The sequence below is a fragment of the Nicotiana sylvestris genome, chromosome 6 (genome assembly GCF_000393655.2).
Source record: "Nicotiana sylvestris chromosome 6, ASM39365v2, whole genome shotgun sequence".
In the NCBI taxonomy this organism is placed as follows: domain Eukaryota; kingdom Viridiplantae; phylum Streptophyta; class Magnoliopsida; order Solanales; family Solanaceae; genus Nicotiana; species Nicotiana sylvestris.
This window is the reverse complement of record NC_091062.1, coordinates 185,302,169-185,320,247: the sequence shown is the minus strand read 5'-3', so window position 1 is coordinate 185,320,247 and position 18,079 is coordinate 185,302,169. Positions and strand designations below refer to the sequence as shown.

Genomic DNA, 18,079 nt, shown 5'->3' with positions numbered 1-18,079 from the left:
TTAAGAAAATCATTCTTTTCCATTCTAAAGTATTGTCTTGTTATTAAATAAATTCCTTAAATTGAATTTATTTTAGTTCTTAGATTTTAAATTGATACGACATCTAGGGTCAAACTTCCAAATATTTGGTAAGAGAATATTTAAGTAAAATCGTTTTTAATATTTAGCTAAGAGTTATTGCTTAAATCTTTGGTGTTAGAAGTAATGAATTTTAAAAGGAAAGAATTTATAAAGCTAAATTTTTTCTTTATTTTAAATTCTTCGATTATAGAAGTTTTGTATATAGTTTGAATAAGGAGTGATTTAATATCTAAAATTTTAATTAATTTTGAAATCCTAAATATTAAGAAAATAATTAAATGATTATTCCTAAATATAAAGGAAACAATTAAATGTCCATTCCTAAATATTAGGGAGATAATTAAATAAATATTTTTAAATATTAGGATAATATTTAAAAGACTATTTTGTCTAGTCTGAACTCTAGTTTTAAAGGGTAAAAAAGGCGAACGACATTTCGCTAAGGGCCTTCATGCTTTTAATATAATATATATATATATATGAGTTTCTACATAAACACGTAACGTGACAAATACTTTAATAAAATGCTTCTCTGTTTTGATTAGTTTTGCCATGTAAGTGTGTGGCCTTTAGGGAACCCAAAATATGTAAGCTTTGCTGGATATGAGAATGTCTTAGCCTGTTTCTTTTGGGGTTTATAATTTAATTTTCTGACCAAAGTCTCAAAAGTTTTAGGCTTGTCGGTTCATGTAAATACAATGTTAAACATAAAAGGACGATGTACTGTGTATTATATTTTCAAGTCATATATTCTTGTATTTCTATAACCTCAAATATTTGGAAATAAATTGATTCCTCAAGATGACTAATAATATTTGAGATCGGGGAGTATCATTTTACATTTCCCTTTGAAATCCTAAAACAAAAACAAATACACTATGATTAATCGAATCCCAAAATAAGTCCCGGACATCGGGTGCAGAAGCGTATCTAGTATTCCGAGAAGATCGGTGTATTATTCCGGGATGGGAAAATCGAGTAAACGTTAGGCGTGTGGGAACTGAGAAATTGGGAATTGATTACTTTAGCGATTTAAAGAATAAAAAGAAAAATTACGTTAGTAAAAATAGAAAGAAAAGAAGTTAAGAAAAAAATGAAACAAAACATTTGGTAAGGGATTCAATCCCTTGACCTTAGGCTGCCGGAAATAAGGTACCAAAACTAGTGAACCACTTCGCATCTTTTGATCATGGGTTCCATTAAATATGTATATGTATTTTTGCCAAATTATGCACATTATATATTTACTTTAACTCGAGGATCACGAATTTATGTGAACCACATTTATACCGTGGATCCGCCCCTGATTGGGTTGGAAACCAAAAAAATGTTATACGCATTGTCGAAGAGAAAATGAGGTGAGAATGTAGTCATAGCTACAGCTATATTATGCTGAAAATTAGCTGTAGGGACTAAGAATTCATTTGCATAATGACCAAAAAAGTTCAGTGTGTGGATGAAATTGGCGAAGGTACGATCAATGCATTTAAACCTAGGGACATCAGACTTGTCCTGGTTTCTCACTCGTTTCCTAATTCTTCCTCTTTTCATATTTATTTTATGAGAAGAACGTTCAACGTTATATGAACAAAGTTAGGTATGTCATTAATTCTCAAAAGCTTAGCAATTTGATGAGAATGATGTATCTCTTCATTCTCTTTATCGCTTTTTTATTTTCCACCTAACATATTCATATTTTAACTTCGATTAATTTAATTTCATGCAAATAACTCGAACTCGAGATTTATGTTAAAGATTGAGGATTCATATATATTAATCCTGCCGTATTAATCTTTGATGGTTCTTCGATCTTTTTTCTATTACACGATTGTTAAATGAGCTGGCAATAGATTAGTCTGATTAGCAGGAATCTTGTGGACAAAATACTTGGTTAAATTGCAAACAACGGCGGCTAGCAGTTTCATTAGTGCTTTTGTCACTGTTCTACATATTTTGAATGGAATACGATGAATTAATCCCATGGTTTTGGAAAATTACTAGCAAACTGTGGGCAACAAAAAAGAAAACCCAATAGCAGCACACTCTATGTGAAAATAGCGCGGATAAGTCAGTTTTCGGAATGATAATTGAAAAATAGCCCGCGTTTGCAAAGTTATTGAAAAATAGCCACTATATTGCTAAAACACTGAATTTTTCAGCATAATTTGCGGGATTATGGAGCTCCTGCGTATAAACTTCCAGCATATTATGTTGGAACTCCAGCACACGGAAAGTTCCAGCATAATATGCAAGATTATGGAGCTCCTGTATATAAACTTCCAGCATATTATGTTGGAACTCCAGCACACGGAAAATTCCAGCATAATACTCCTGTGTATAGACTTCTAGCATATTATGTTGGAATTTCACACAGAAAGTTCTAGCATAACATGCTGGATTATGAAGCTCCTGCATATAAACTTCCCGCATATTCAGGGGCGGAGACAGTGTAGTAGCTACGGATTGAGACGAGCCGAGTAGTTTTTGCTTAAATCCTGTATTTGTATTAAAAATTCATTAAATTTATAGAATTTTTTTTTGCGAACCCAGTAACTAACACGAGCTAGGGTTCAATGATGTCATAACCCATAACCTTCAAATCCTAGTTCCGCATCTGCGTATGTTATGTTAGAACTCCAACACATTATGTTGGAAGTTTATATGTAAAAAAATTTGAACTCCATTATATTATGCTAGAATATTTCTGTATTTTTAAAGGTATTTTTGTTTATATTTTATCTTTACATAAAAAGTGACTAAATTTCAATTACTTTTAAAATTGTGGCTATTTTTCAAGTACCGGCCGTAAATCTAATTATTTTTTATTTTTTCCCACACTATCTCATGTTCATCAGAATTCCTTGAACTTGGACCTTAAACAAATGATTCATGTTACTAATAAATTTAAGGTGATAGCATATGTCATTTGTTTATATGGTAGTTAACTATGGCTGGATATTAATAATTATAGTTAAATAAAGCATAGTTCATCCATGTAATTTCTGCTAAATAGTTACACAATTATTATCACTTCAGAGTTTATTATAGTTAGAATTAATATAATAAACTATACTAGCAACAATATAAAATTCTAAACAAATTTGAAGGTAGGTCCACTAATTATAATGCATAATTCATGTAACTTACATTCACTATTATGATGTGGTAAGAATAATAGAATTCCTTCACTTTCGTTAGAGATTTTGGGTCCAAATTCTAGCAATAATTTTTTTTGGTAAGGCACAGGAAGCATTTCTCCATTAGTGAATTTTATACTGAGTGGGTATCAATTAGTCGGAGCTCGACTGCAGATATCAAATATACGAGATGAGAAATAAAAAAGCAAGAGGACACCAAAGCTTAGCTTATGTTAATTTTCTACATGACCGCAGGTTCCTGCTTGAGGCAGTGGGTCAACTGCCCGTTAGGCACACCTGCCGTGAAAGGAATCAAGTCGCACATATTTTAGCAAAATATGGGAGTACCTTGGACTCACATATAAGTGGTGAGTGCGAAGACGCATTTTGAAGTAAACAACCTTTATTTATTTTTTTACTATTTTGCAAAGACTATTTAGGGATAACGATGCAGTTCCATGTTGTACTGATATTTTTTAATTTCCTACTTTATTAATAACAAATCCTTCTATTTAGCCAAAAAAAAAGTAAATGAAAAGCAATATACTTTTTTTTTTTTTTGGAAAATTAAAAAACAATTGTAGCTTTTTTGCCCATACCTAAAACCTCATCAAACCAAAATGCTTGGGACCCACCTCACATGCGGGAAGTTTTGACCCACTACCCTTTAACGATTTCCGCATGATCCAACGCTCCTGAATTCACTCGGTCAATCTCAGTACAACAAATCTGGACCGTCCATTTTCTGGACCACCACCTTAAATACCTCAAGTTGTCGGTGTCTGTTCCATGTTCCCTCATCTCACTTCAGTCGACTCATTCATGTCTCTCATGTGACCGACAAATTCACTTACAACCCGTGTTCTGGGACCATCCTACGCCAAACGCGCGTAGAACACACGTGCCACCTCACTTTTCACTCTTACCCGTTTTATTTAAATCTTTAAAAAAAACTAAACTTGTTATTCTAATATGTTATATACTCCCTTCCCTTCGTTTTAATTTATGTGTTCCTATTTGATTGAGTACGAAATTTAAGAAAAAAGAGAAGATTTTTAAACTTATAATATAAAATAAGGCACATATTTTGTGTGACTATTAAAAGAAAACAAGTTCACATAAATTGAAATGGAGAGAATATGTGTTTTTGTTGCATAATTGTTTAAATTAAATAGCCCAAAATTTGTATAAGGGATCATTTTTATGAAAATATACTCTTTCCGCTTTAATTTGTATGGTGGCTTTTGATTGGGTAAGGAATTTTAGAAAGAAAAAGAGAATTTTAAATTCTATAATTTTGAATGTTTCGTATTATTTATATGACTATAAAAGTATGTTATTAGATAAAATGATAAATTTTTAAAATTTATAAAGTGCATATTTTAAATTAAATCCATAAGTAAAGAGTATTAAGTAGATGGACCAGAAAAAGTGCTAAAAAGATAGTCACATAAAATAAATTGAGAGAACCAACACAGGGGCAGATTTAGGATTTCTAGTACATGAGTATATTACTAAAAAAAGGAGAAAAAAGTGTATTAAGTGAGAATTTATCTCTATTCTCTTGTTAAATAAACTCAACCTTCAACTAAGTTCACCATCCGGCCTTCATAGAGCATGAGTGCCAACAATTGATATTATACCAATTTTAAAAAATATGTACGTAAACTATCTTATTTTACATAAAAACTATGGGTTCACGTGCCCCATAATCTCTGAACTAACAAGGATTGTGGTCCAATTCATCCTAACTAAATTTCTCGAGTTCAAGTAGTTAAAAAGAATTCTAATATGAAGTGCTTTCCTCCTTTAATAGCCCTTATAAGATACAAATTTAAATTATTTGGGACTCGAAAGCGAATACCTAGTGGGCGTTTGGACATAAGAATTGTAAAATTTTAAAAAAATAAAAAAATAAAAATTTATGTGAAAATGATATTTAAAAATTAGAGTTGTGTTTGGACATGAATATAATTAATTTGTAGGGAGCGCGTGGGTAGAAAGGGCGTGAAGAAGTAATAATTGGCGTGTTAGGAAATTCATGCACAGAGAGAATAAGTCGTCTACGGATTGTCTCTCTTTAATCATCCTATAAAACATTGAGTCCTACGTTCCCTTCTCATTCATTATTCACAACAATTGCAAACTATTCTTCATCTCGTTTTTTTTAATTTGTCATCGGAACTACTTCAAGATTTCATCGGAAAACTCACAAACAAATAAGTTATCATCCAAGAATAGAAATGGCAGCTGTAACGTACGAGAAAGATGATCTGAATTTAAAGGCAACTGAGCTAAGATTAGGTTTACCTGGGTCAGATGATCAACACGAGAAGCCATCATCTTCTACTAATTTTGGTGCTAAAGTTAGCAACAAAAGACTTTCATCAGAGATGGATAATGGAAATACTGATGAGCCCGTGCCAAAGTAAGTCAATTTATGTGACAATATTTTCTTTTAGAATATTTTAATGATGTATTAACAACTTTTGTTTTGATAATTCTCAGAGCACAAGTTGTTGGTTGGCCACCAGTTCGATCTTACAGAAAGAATGTTTTACAAGCAAGCTACGTGAAAGTGAGCATGGATGGAGCAGCTTACCTTAGAAAAATTGACCTTAATCTTTACAAAAGCTACTCACAATTACTCGAGGCTTTAGAGAACATGTTCAAGTGCTCCATTGGTAAGTTAATATTTCAAAATTTAGAGAGCGAATTCATTAGATGTATATATGTTGTCCTTTTGTTCCAATTTATATGTCAAATTTTGACCGTATATTAGGACGCAGAATCTTAATTTTGACTGAATTCTGACATAGAATCTGTTTTTTTGGAACAAAATTTGCATATTTGAAAATTATGTAAAAGTAATACAAGTCACAATAATAACAGTTCAAAATAATTAAAAGACATATGAAATTTTTTATGATCAACGAAAAACTTGTTTGAAACTTTGTACACCGCCACATCAATTGGACGAAAGTACTTTTTTTTTTCTACATACATACATAGATTGAGCTGAAAATAATGAATCAGTTGAATCCACATAATTAACCCGCCATAGATCTGCCTCGCATTTAGTCCTATATGTAATCGTACCTGCTGGATCAAAGTCTTACCTTTTCTTTTTTATTTATGAATTTCAGGAGTATACTCAGAAAGAGAAGGTTACAATGGATCTGATTATGTACCAACTTATGAAGACAAAGATGGTGATTGGATGCTTGCTGGGGATGTACCTTGGGATATGTTCATCAACTCTTGCAAAAGACTTAGAATTATGAAAGGATCTGACGCTAAAGGTTTAGCATCTTTGTAGACAGTGACGAATTCAGAATTTAGACGATGTTTTCGTGTCTTGCGTTCGAAGAGTTCTAAAATGTTTATCTAACTCTATGTACTTGTGTTTTCACGACACATAGTATAAGGTTCGGCCTCAAAGTACTGGATTAGATCTGCCTAATCTTCAAACTCATTGTTGGATCCGTCATTTCAGAAAGACTAAGCCTGTGAACTCATTGTTGTATCCGCCGCTACGTATAAAATCCTAAGCCTAAGCTGGGAAATATACTCAGATCTGCAATCAAATCAACGTGAACAAGAAAGAGAGAAGGCTGGGGATTTATATCTCCATGGTTTTAGTCTTGTATAGAGAATGTATAGCTTCAGTTTTTCTTGTACAAAGAGTTTTTTGTATTTGTTTTTTTGAAGAATTTGCTATATATTTTCAAAGAGTATATACATATACATATACAATATGGGGTCAGAGATTAAAAAATTAGCGCAATATCAAATGTTATGTTGAATGTTAATTGCTAAACTGAATCCGAGAAAAGCAGTAAATCATTTAAAAGCTCAATTAGTATTGTAGTTTTTTTGGCCAAAACAAGTGTTGTAATACGGAGTTATAAGCGCAATTTTTTTTAAGGGTATACTCAATTTTAGAGTAAACGTAATTTTCCCATAAACATTTTAAAAATGTATGACTAGAGCAATTACCACAAAACTACTCAAGCAATAGAAGACAACTAAAAAAGTAGAACTCTATTCAAAATGTAATTTATTTCTACCCTCTTAATCCCTCCAGTAAAAGATACTTCCTCAGTTCCAATTTATATGTCTTACTTTTCATTGTATAATGACAGCAAAGGCGTATTTACAAGCTAGATTATAGGGCATGTGAACCCATAGTCTTTGCCAAACTACGTATTTTATGTATGTATTTTTCTAAAATTATTCTAATATTATTTGTTGGTATTCATACTCCAAAAAGACTGAATGGTGCACTTGATAGAATACTAAGTTATTTATCCAAAGGAATAGGGATCGATTCTCACTTAATACTTTTTTACTCCTTTCTTTAGTGGTGTATCGATGTTCTAAATATCCTAGATCCGCCTCTGAATAACAGTAGTAAACGAAGGTTACAGGTTGGAGGGAAGTAAACTGTTGTGTATTGTTAGTGTTAAAGAGAGAATGAATGATAGCAATACAACATTTCCAAATGTTACAATTTTGGATTGAAGGGTATAAAGAGAATTGAAAATGAAAAGTTTGTAACATTTGTATATACCTAAGAAGCTACTGATCAACTACTCTGATCTTCGACTATCTTTATGACTGCTGTACACAGGTAACAACAACATGGAGCTAATGTTCCTTCTCCCATAACATCGCCAACAAACCACAAGTATCACAGCTATCACACAAATGTGAATTGCCCATCTGCAGCACCAAACAAGTGAAACTTTTAGAAACCAAAATATTAGAATATCCTCAATCGTCATTAAATCCGCTGCTATAACACTACTTCCTCCGTTTCAGTTTATATTGCAATGTTTGACTAAACATGGAGGTTAAGGAAAACACAAAAAACTTTTGGCACATACAAAAGGACCCTCAGTTTTTGTCATCTCAAACATCCCATGACATTTCTACGACTATAAGAGTATGTCTTTAAGGGTAGAATGAGAAATTTAAAGAGTTTAAAAAAATAAAAAGATCATTCTTTCAGAAACATACTAAAAAGTTGGCGTAACTGGTAAAGTTACACCATGTGATCAGGAAATCATGGATTCGAGCCGTGGAAACAGTCTAGAGAATACTACGTACAATAGACTCTTGTGGTCCGGCCCTTCCCTGGACCTTGTGCATAGCGGGAACTTAGTCCATCGGGTTGTCCTTTACTAAAAAAGAAATGTCATATAAAATGGAACGGAGAAATTACTTTTACTTCAAGACTACAAAACTAAAATTCTTTTACAGTTTGAGCTTCAAAATGAAGTAACTACAAAATGTGCCTAGTTGTCATATGACAATGATACACAAGGATGGCCATATCTAACACATCATGAATGACAATAACAGAAAGCAACTCTGCTTAATGGCTCCTACAATACTCTTGTACTATGCTTCGTAGAAACAGAAAATTAGAAATTCACAAAGATACTTAAAAATGATACTAAATTTAAGCAATAAAAGGTAAAGTTAGTTCACCTGTCCAGATCAAGGATAGGATTATACACAAGTGTTTCCCAAGTTGCTAGAAAAGAATGCCAGACTGGATTGTAGTAAAGTGACTCAGCGGACCAAAACATCCTTGTATATGTTTCTAAGAAGATAAAAAGTATCCATGCGCCAATCTCGACCAAAAACAACTTTATAACGAACCGCCCTAACACCACCATAACAAGTGAGAAAACCACCAGCCAATTAAATAGTCGCTGATTGTATTCCTTAATGAATAATGATTTTGATTTCCTCAACATCTGCATAATTATAAGATATATACATTTTTTACTGCTGAGAGTAGGTTACATTAAACACAACAATTAAAAATAGTAATAAAAAAATCCAATGATGAAGTTAGAAAGAGCTAAAAACTAAGTGTGGGAAAACCTTCATCATTCGCTGTTCATAGTTGCTTTTAGAAGGTCCGACACATTCTCTTGCAAAACTTTGGTTGCATTGGAGGAAGCCAGCGTTGAATTTTGCCATTGAAGGAAGCCTGAGGGTTTGAAGTTCGTCCATTTTGTCTTCACATCTAGTATAAAAAGCCTCACACACCTTTGAGGATTGATATTCATTTGCCAACATGATATTCTCATACTCCTGCAAATACATGAAATTAAGCAAAATTTATAGGGATGCATAAAAACCATGCTTTGCTACTCTAAATCTTAACCTTTTTAATCTCCTCTTCCATTTGATCAACTGATCTCCTTGCATGCTGACGACCAAAATGCTGTTCGTCAAAAACTTTCATTGCAGCATCTCTCTGCTCTTCATGAGCTTTTTGCAAAGACTCTGCTCGCATAGGTAAAACCGTGTTAGCCATCTGGTCAGTGTACAGTTTTAGACATTGTTCTAAGATACCCTTGTTAAAAACCTCCACAAGGGAACCCGTCGCTGGGATCTCTCCTTTATTCAAGGCATCAAGTATCTGACACCAATTTACCATTAAAGAGACAGGGTTAGAACAATCGCATCAGTTCTCAAAAAGCAGTTGAACGGAAAGAAGGAAAGTTAACAGATAAGAGACAAAAACCTGCTCAAGAAATGATACGAACTCCTTTCCATTGAGAGATTTACCCTGGACAATCTTTGGACGAATAATAGATGCTACAACTTCTTTCAAATGCTCCCTCTTCTTGACATAATCAGGATCCAGCTCAGCGTCCTTCATGTGACAAAGCTTCGTACGCTGAAGATGAGGCTGCAGAAAAGCTAAGAGTGTTGATGCATCATTCCAAGTTCTAATAAGAAAAATGCTTAGCTGACAAGATATCAAGGCTGCTACAATATCCTCAGCATGCATCTTTATTATTCCACAAAATAGGATGGGGGTGGGGTGGGGGGTGGGGGGGGGGCTAAGCTCCTCGTGTTTCTTGATGAACACTAAGTTGGAATTGTAATATAGATAGCTTAACCACAGATACACCTGCTTACGGATATTTAAACAAATTCTAGTACAAAGAATTTATTTGTTTTCCCCTTCCCTACTATCCCAAACCTTCCTCCACCCACACCTACCTCCAAAAACAAGAAGATTATCTAATCTATTTTGGAGCAACAGAATTGTTGGAGAGACAACAACTGCTAACCATAAGAAGAATAATGAAGTGCCTGGTGTCTACCACTAGGTAACAAATAACATCAAGAAATTAGTATACAGGAATAATATAAGAGCATACAAAGAAAAAAATCAATGAACAAAGATTGATGTCTAAATGAATCCAAGTCAACTATTGTCATTGCGGTAAGTTGTGAATTACAAAATCAAGAAGAAAAGATTGATGCATTGTACGGGGTAAATTATGTTCATATTTAATGATCGCATGAGAAAGCGACATGTGGAACCGAAGACAGAGGATAGCCAAACCTGGAGGCAATGATCCCGCTTGTCATCGGAGAGAATGATACTCATAAAGACAAAATAAATGTCGCCATCTGGTAGTATTCAATGAAAAATATTTACAGCATTAAGTGCATGATCCGTTACAGAGAATATGACATTCACTGTCCACCGTTACACATTCTTCAATGGCCATCATAATTGTCATTAAAGAGGAGCTTAATCCTAGGACCTTGTTTCCTAGGTATAACTATAAATAGAGAGCTCTATCATCATGGTAAAGACACGAATTTTCTGACAAACAGACACTATACTTCATCAAAAGCTCAAATAACATTTTACTTTCTTGTTTATGTGCATTGTTCTTATTGCTCCTGGTAGCTTTGCGTTCGGAACCAAGATATCTGTCGTTTATCTCGATTTTATGGCTAAGTCTTATATTTTTGTCTAATTTTTTGGATCAAATTAATTCACTTGTCTATAAACCACATATAAATTTAACTATACCGTTTTACGGGTAATAATTCATAGCAAAGGTAAGTTCATACTTGTGGTAAGCTGAAGGCGGTGCTATTGTCGCCCATTACAGCTAACGAATCTCGAATCTGATTCACCTGATATGATGAAACGAACAAGTAAAACATACCTATTTATGCAAGTATCTTTATAATTTGCAGAATGCAGTATATAGAAGTACCTTATCAATATTTTTATTACCTGCAGAAACATAAAGATAAAACCATAGTTAACTTTTCAATAGACACTAAAGTTATTTATTATACGTGCAAATAAAGATAAGCGAACCAACCATCACTATTGGGGACTCGTTGCAGAGCTTCGTTGACCATTTCTTGCACAGATTTTCCTTCTGTTGATAGTAACAAATAGATTATATTGGAGGCTGTATTCCATAAACACACGACATCCACATTTATTAAAATGCAGTTAGGAACATATATGGCAATTTTTCTCGACTTACGTAGAAAATCACGCTGGATAAGCCATAGGAGTTTTGCAGGTTCGAAAGCGACGCCTTGCCCCTACACAACATCCACCCCATAAGCATGTCACTTATCTTGTTAAGAATCTGTTTCTTCCTTTCTTTCTTTGGCCCTTTGTTGAGGTGAAAGATAAATCAAAGATAAATGCTTACCTTCACTCTGGAAAGTGATGAACATCGATGAAACAACATAGTCAGAAAAGAAAAGAGGCTGTGAATAACTTAGAAACAAAAAAGTCATAACATGAGACTGAAAACTTTTGAAACAATTGATTAAAAATTGGACCTTCCATAGAACTCTTCAGCAAGTTCATGTGCAAATGACAGTCGGGATATGTCAGCTTCACGGATCTAAAACATAAAACAAATGCACAAAACACCATTAAGGAAGTCGATCTTTCTTGTACCGAGAGGCTAGTATATAAGCTTCCGCCCATAGAGTCACAACCTGAAGCATATTAATTAAGACACCAATATTCAATCTATTTAGACATGAATATGTGGGGCAAGGACTGTACATCTTCAGTACAATCTTGTTCTGTTAACTCTGCACGTGCTGGCCTCTCACGTGGATTATATGAATGACAGAATAAAGCATTTGCTTTTGCACAATAGTAGCAGATACGATTTTGAATCAGCTAAGATACTCTTTATAACAGAGCAATACATATCTGACTCAACCAGTTTCAATATTGCTAAATGCAACAGAGCTTGAAGGAGACTCTAGATTAAGATTAATTCTATTCATTAACTGTTCTCAGCAGAAAAATACTCACATTTGTATCATGATCTATTAGCCCTTCTTAATTATTGCTCTTGTCAATTACCTCACAAGAATTACTCTACCATAAGAGAAAACCTGATTAAAGGAACTAGGTCACCGGCTCACCGCAGACAGTATTTTTATCACATATATATATAATTGTGGAACCCTGCATATTCTTTCCAGTAATACACAAGCCCAAACATAATGCGTACATCTTCTAAAGCATTTTGTTTGTCAATATATACATCATGCTTGCACTTAAAACAAAGTTTTGGTGGGCATTGATTTAAACTTTGTTATGTAGCATCATTTAAATGAGCATCCTAACCTAACACAGCATAGATTTGCACAAGTAACTTGACGCAACAACCAATCTCTCATCCATTGATTACTAATATCTTTATTCCACCACTCAGTATTATGGATATCTAATTCTTTTTTCTGTTGCAACAGAAGATGAAAAGACTAAGAGATATCCACTCCGAATATCGCAAACAAAGAGAGTGGAAGTCATAGACAGAGAAACGAACCGTCTCAGGTAAATTATATATAAGCACGGAACTCAGAACAGTTGCAAGGGCAAAAATCCTGCATAACAGAGAATAGAAAAACATGACTAGTCACACATTATTGTAGAAATATTATCTCTCAGGGGTTTCATATTACCGATCATCATATATGTTTGACTTTCCAATACTTTCAAAACCCTCAGTGTCAAGGTAGAAAACAGAAGTTTTTACTCCATTGATGTCCAACTCTATTGGAGTACCCCAAACCCATATCCCTGGAAGAAAAGGTAAACATCATGTTAAATAATGTCTACATCTCCCTAGGACAGACAGCACCCAGCAAAATCTTGCATACTCACCTTTTGTCTTAGTATCGCGCATATGCCCAACACCAAAACCTGTAAACATAGAGCTCGAAAAATCAGTTGCTTATGAAAATGCATGAAAACCTAAGGCTGCCCAATTAGCAGAAACCTAACAAGTAAAAACAGAAGTGGGAATTGAACTAGCAATCATTGAGGAATCACCTTCATTACAAGAAAGGGAAAGAAGCTGATTAAGGAGGAACGATTTTCCAGAACGATATGGGCCAATCACCTGGTGAAATTCTTAGCAGCAATGTTATAATACAGAAAGAGAAGGTGCAACAGGAAATTTAGATAACAAGAACAGATGTTTAGCAAATGCTTCAGCGTAAACATATTTCGCCAGTGCAAAAATTATTCAATAACTCAAATCACCAAATAATATCAAGGTGACTCATATTTCAAAGCTTTTTGGTCACATAATATTTTTAGTTTGGTCAATAACCAAGAGATTAATGCAAAACATACAGCAACAGCTGCAATGGGTGTTGTTATCTTCTCTATTGCCTCTAGTCCTTCTCTTGAAAGGCGAAGTTTCGTGTGACCGGTATCAGGCTCTACAATAGGAAACCTGTCAAATATAACCATAGCAATATCTAGAAACATCAAAAAGACATGAAGCAATTCAAAGATAGCAAAAGTAACAGTCTCAATATGTACGAAAAAAGAAAAAACTGAAACCAAACAAAGTAAAGTTTAATGAAACAACATCAACAGTTCCACTAAGCCACAAAATGGCATAATCTTATCAAAAGTTGAAGCCCTTCATGCTCAATAAACATTATTGGTCCACACTACATAGATTTTTAATAATAAAATAGCTTCTTTTTGGGGATAAATTTCATTGATATAACTCTTTATCATACTAATATGATACCTCAAAAAAACACTATTTTAAGTTATATACACTGATAATATAAAGTAGTGAATTTAACCTGTGATAGCAGGTCAATTACGATTTTTATCAGAGATTTACTTGTAATTACCTAGTATTTGACCTGATTGTGTAGCTATATTTTACGCCAGCCGATGCACAAAAAACTATATGAAATGCTGATACCAAGACTAAGAGGCAACTGCTAAGTGTACCATACAAATATCATGGAACGAACCACACACTACTAAAATAGCAACAGACAAATTATGTAGCTAAACAGAAAATCCGTTGCTACTCCTATTTAACGACGAATTAACAAAAAATTATGTTAGCTACGAGAGACTTAACACCAAGTTTATAGCTAATTCCAGCTTTTTTTTTTTTTTTTTTTTGTAGTGACATTACTAATGCCACTCCAAGATTATAAAGAAAGCAAAAATTCAAAGTTAAAGAAGTAAATTTTAAGATGCATGCAGAAAAGGGCATGTACAAAATTCAGTAAAACGGCTTACGCTTGATGAAAATTATCAATAGAAAAGGACCCAGTTGCAAGAACACAGAAAATGAAGGAGAAAACGCTGATTTGATAAAAAAACTTCATTTATTTTGGGTATTACTTGTTATCTTGCAAATGCCTTAAAGTTACAAGTGGATTCAGCTAAAAAGAGCATTTGAAGGACAAAATGAAGAAAAAAGAACAACTTTTTTTTTTGTGGAAATGTTTTGAGAAAGGGAAGCGTGTGATCTTAAGAAAAAGGAGAAGCCATGTCCGAGGATGCAGGTTAAGGATCTTGGTCTGTTTTTTGTTTATAAGAAATTGTCTGTATTTTGATGTTTCAGAAAACAGCAGGTGAGCGCAAAGTAGGAGATTCTTGCCGCCCAAATTTGGAATGTAAGAGAAATTTAGAGAGAGAGAGAGAAGAAATCGTAATAAGGATTTGGGATGACTTTGCTTCTAAGTTCGTTAATCAGCAGCTTTATTTATCTTTTTTTTTTTAGTTTGCTCTATTTTATCTTCGTGCTAAAAGTCAACCCCCTTACGTTGAACAAATATGTTTTTCAACTTTTATGTTGGACTAAATATTCCATCTGTTTTATTTCATGTAAATCTATTTGATTTGATTTAAAAGACAAAGTAAAATTTTTGCCATTTGATTTGATACATGTCATGAGATATGTATATGAGTCAAAATCTATTTCTAGAATATAAGTTAAAATGATATCGGTAAAGCATCTCCAGGTCATCATGGGTCGGAGTGATCTAATCAACAATGAAGGTCGTGGTCGAAGAGTCACCAACGATCAAAGTCGAGGAGTCGTCAATAATCGATGCCGATAGGGGTGTTCATGGTTCGGTTTGGATCGGTTTTTCTCTAAAAAGAAACCAAATCAATTAAGTCGGTTTTTCAAATATTAGAACCAAACCAAACCAATTAAGTCGGTTTTTTCTCGATTCGGTTTATGTCGGTTTTTCGGTTTTTTTGGTTATTTGTCGGTTTTTTCTTAAATATAAGACATACACTACCAAACACACATTTCGGTGATCACATTTTCAACGTAACACTATTAAATCAATTGTCCTTTGAGAAGTCTATTATTTACCAAGATATATTGATGATAATTGAATCAAATAGTGATGAATAATTGAAGGACTCAATTAAAAATATATTATTTTTAACATAAAATAGATTCTTACACTTAACAAAAGAAAACTACCAATTAAACTAGAATGTAAAGGTAAAGAACTGTACTAAAAGTGCAAACGATTAATATTTACTATAATTTTTTTAAAACTTTGTATAAAAGTACACACACACGCACACACACACACATATATATATATATATATAGGTGTAATAATAAATTTAAAATAGTTACTCCTATATTCGGTTTGGTTCAATTTTTTTAATTAAAACCAAAACCAAACCAAATTTGATCGACTTTTAAATTTCAAAACCAAGAGCAAACCAAACCAAAAAGTATCGGATTTTTTGGTCGGTTTGGTTTTCGGTTTGATTCGAGTTTTCGGATTTTTATGAACACCCCTAGATGCCGATGTTGTATGCCCTTGACAGAGTTATAATGGCTAGCTTTAAGATAGGACTTGAAGGAGAATATTGTTAGTAGATATTCTCTGCACTTGTACTATTAGGGTTTCTACAAACATGTTCCCTATAAAAGAAAAGAGAGACAATGACAAGAGACATGTGATATTCATTTTGTAAACGGAAAAGGGTCAAATATATCCATGCACTATCATAAAAGGTGTAAATTTACCCCTCGTTATACTTTGGCTCCATATATACCCCTGTAATTATACTATTGGTTCAAATATATTCTTTTTCCGTTAAGTTTGCCCAAAATGGACATCTAATCTTGCATGCTACTGACATTTGATGAGGTGGATGCCACATGGCTTGCCACCTCAGCGCCCTAACCCATTTTACCCTTCTCTTCTAGTTTTTTTTCTACCACTAAAATTTCCTACTCCTCTACCACTATTCTCACCATTATCCCTACCATGAAAAATATTGGTATTTCAAATTTTAGTCTTTTATATATAGATTAGGGGTGTTGAGGTGGCGTGCCATGTGATATCCATCTCATCAAATATCAGTGCCGCATAGGATTGAATGTCCACCTTAGATAAATGTAAAAGAAAAAGGGTATATTTGAACCAATAATATTATGGTAGGGATATATTTGGATCCAAAGTATAACAAAGGTTATATTTAAATATATTCTCATTGTACAGGGATATATTTGGCCCTTTGCTGTTTTGTAAAAGACACTTTTGACTTGAGAAAGAGAAAACCAGGTTTCAATTATAATCACACAAAAATAACCCTTTTTCGAAGATTCTTGCCTACACTTTTCCACTAGATCCGAGAATATCTATGGCACTCAAAGATTTATTCATCATTCTGGATTGTCAGAGAGAATTTATTACTTCCATCTTGTCTCGGGTGACTCCTTTACATTTATTTATATAAATACCATTTATTATTGTTCATCAACATTCAATATTGCATTACTTCTATTTTGATTCTTGACTATTGACTATTGCATGATGTCATATATATCTGTTGGAGCAGATCTGCGCATCATTTGTTACACCACTAGGAATTTCTTTTTAGGATATTATTGTTAACAAAGATTAACCTTCATTTATATAAATTTAATTAGTTAAACCGAGATCTACATTTTTATCAAATAATTTAACGCCGTCTGTGGTGATTTCTTTGTTAATTTTATAGTTTCCTTCAGATCCGTAATTAACGGAAGTCACTAACCTCGCAAACCCCAAAGATCTTCTTCTCTCTTTGTACGTACAGAAACCAACATGGCACATAACCAAGGAGAGAGGACGAGAATAACAAATGATCTCCCCAGCAACCTCATGAATGCTATCAACAAGAGCTGCGAAACAGTAGGCGAGGACGTGCTGCCCAGCGCTTCCCCTAGGCGTGAGAGGTCCCCCCCCGCTGCAGCATAACAAAACCCAATGAAAAAGAGGCCTCCTCGAAGCATGGCTAACCGACACGCTGGTGAGCATCCTCAACAGACCCGGTCCAGGCATGACTACGAAAACCACAAGAGCTTGCATGATACAACAAACGGACGAGCAGTGTAACCGACCAAGCCCTCCGATGATAGGTATAACAAACAATAATACTAATAGTGCAAGCGAAAATGACCTCGCTATCATTCTAAATAGGATGGAGGAAATGGAGAATGAAAACAAAGCTCTCTGAGATCAGATGAAAGAACACTAAGAACGACTCGACAAGATACTGGGCGCTCATAAGCTATTGCCAAAAATCGATGCTGGCAGGTTCGAAGAGCAACCGTGCATTGTTAATGCAGCCCCTCATGCCATACCAAAGACCTTCAAAATGCCGTCCTGCCTCAGGATATACAATGTGACGACCGATCCTGAGGATCATGTGACCCATTATGTCACCACCGTGAAAGGCAACGACCTCACCA

The 18,079-nt window shown here is 34.0% G+C and overlaps 1 protein-coding gene and 1 pseudogene across 1 annotated transcript; one reads left to right on the top strand and one right to left on the bottom strand.

The window, feature by feature from the left end:
- Positions 1 to 5,252: 5,252 nt before the first annotated feature.
- On the top strand, positions 5,253 to 6,974 carry LOC104234683 (auxin-induced protein 22D-like). The gene is made up of 3 exons (XM_009788288.2): positions 5,253 to 5,646; positions 5,727 to 5,902; positions 6,365 to 6,974. The coding sequence occupies exons 1-3, from the start codon at positions 5,462 to 5,464 to the stop codon at positions 6,535 to 6,537; spliced, it is 534 nt and encodes a 177-aa protein (XP_009786590.1). The 5' UTR covers positions 5,253 to 5,461; the 3' UTR covers positions 6,538 to 6,974.
- A 675-nt stretch (positions 6,975 to 7,649) lies between these two features.
- LOC104234682 (uncharacterized) lies at positions 7,650 to 15,001 on the bottom strand (annotated as a pseudogene).
- Between the last annotated feature and the right edge of the window lie 3,078 nt (positions 15,002 to 18,079).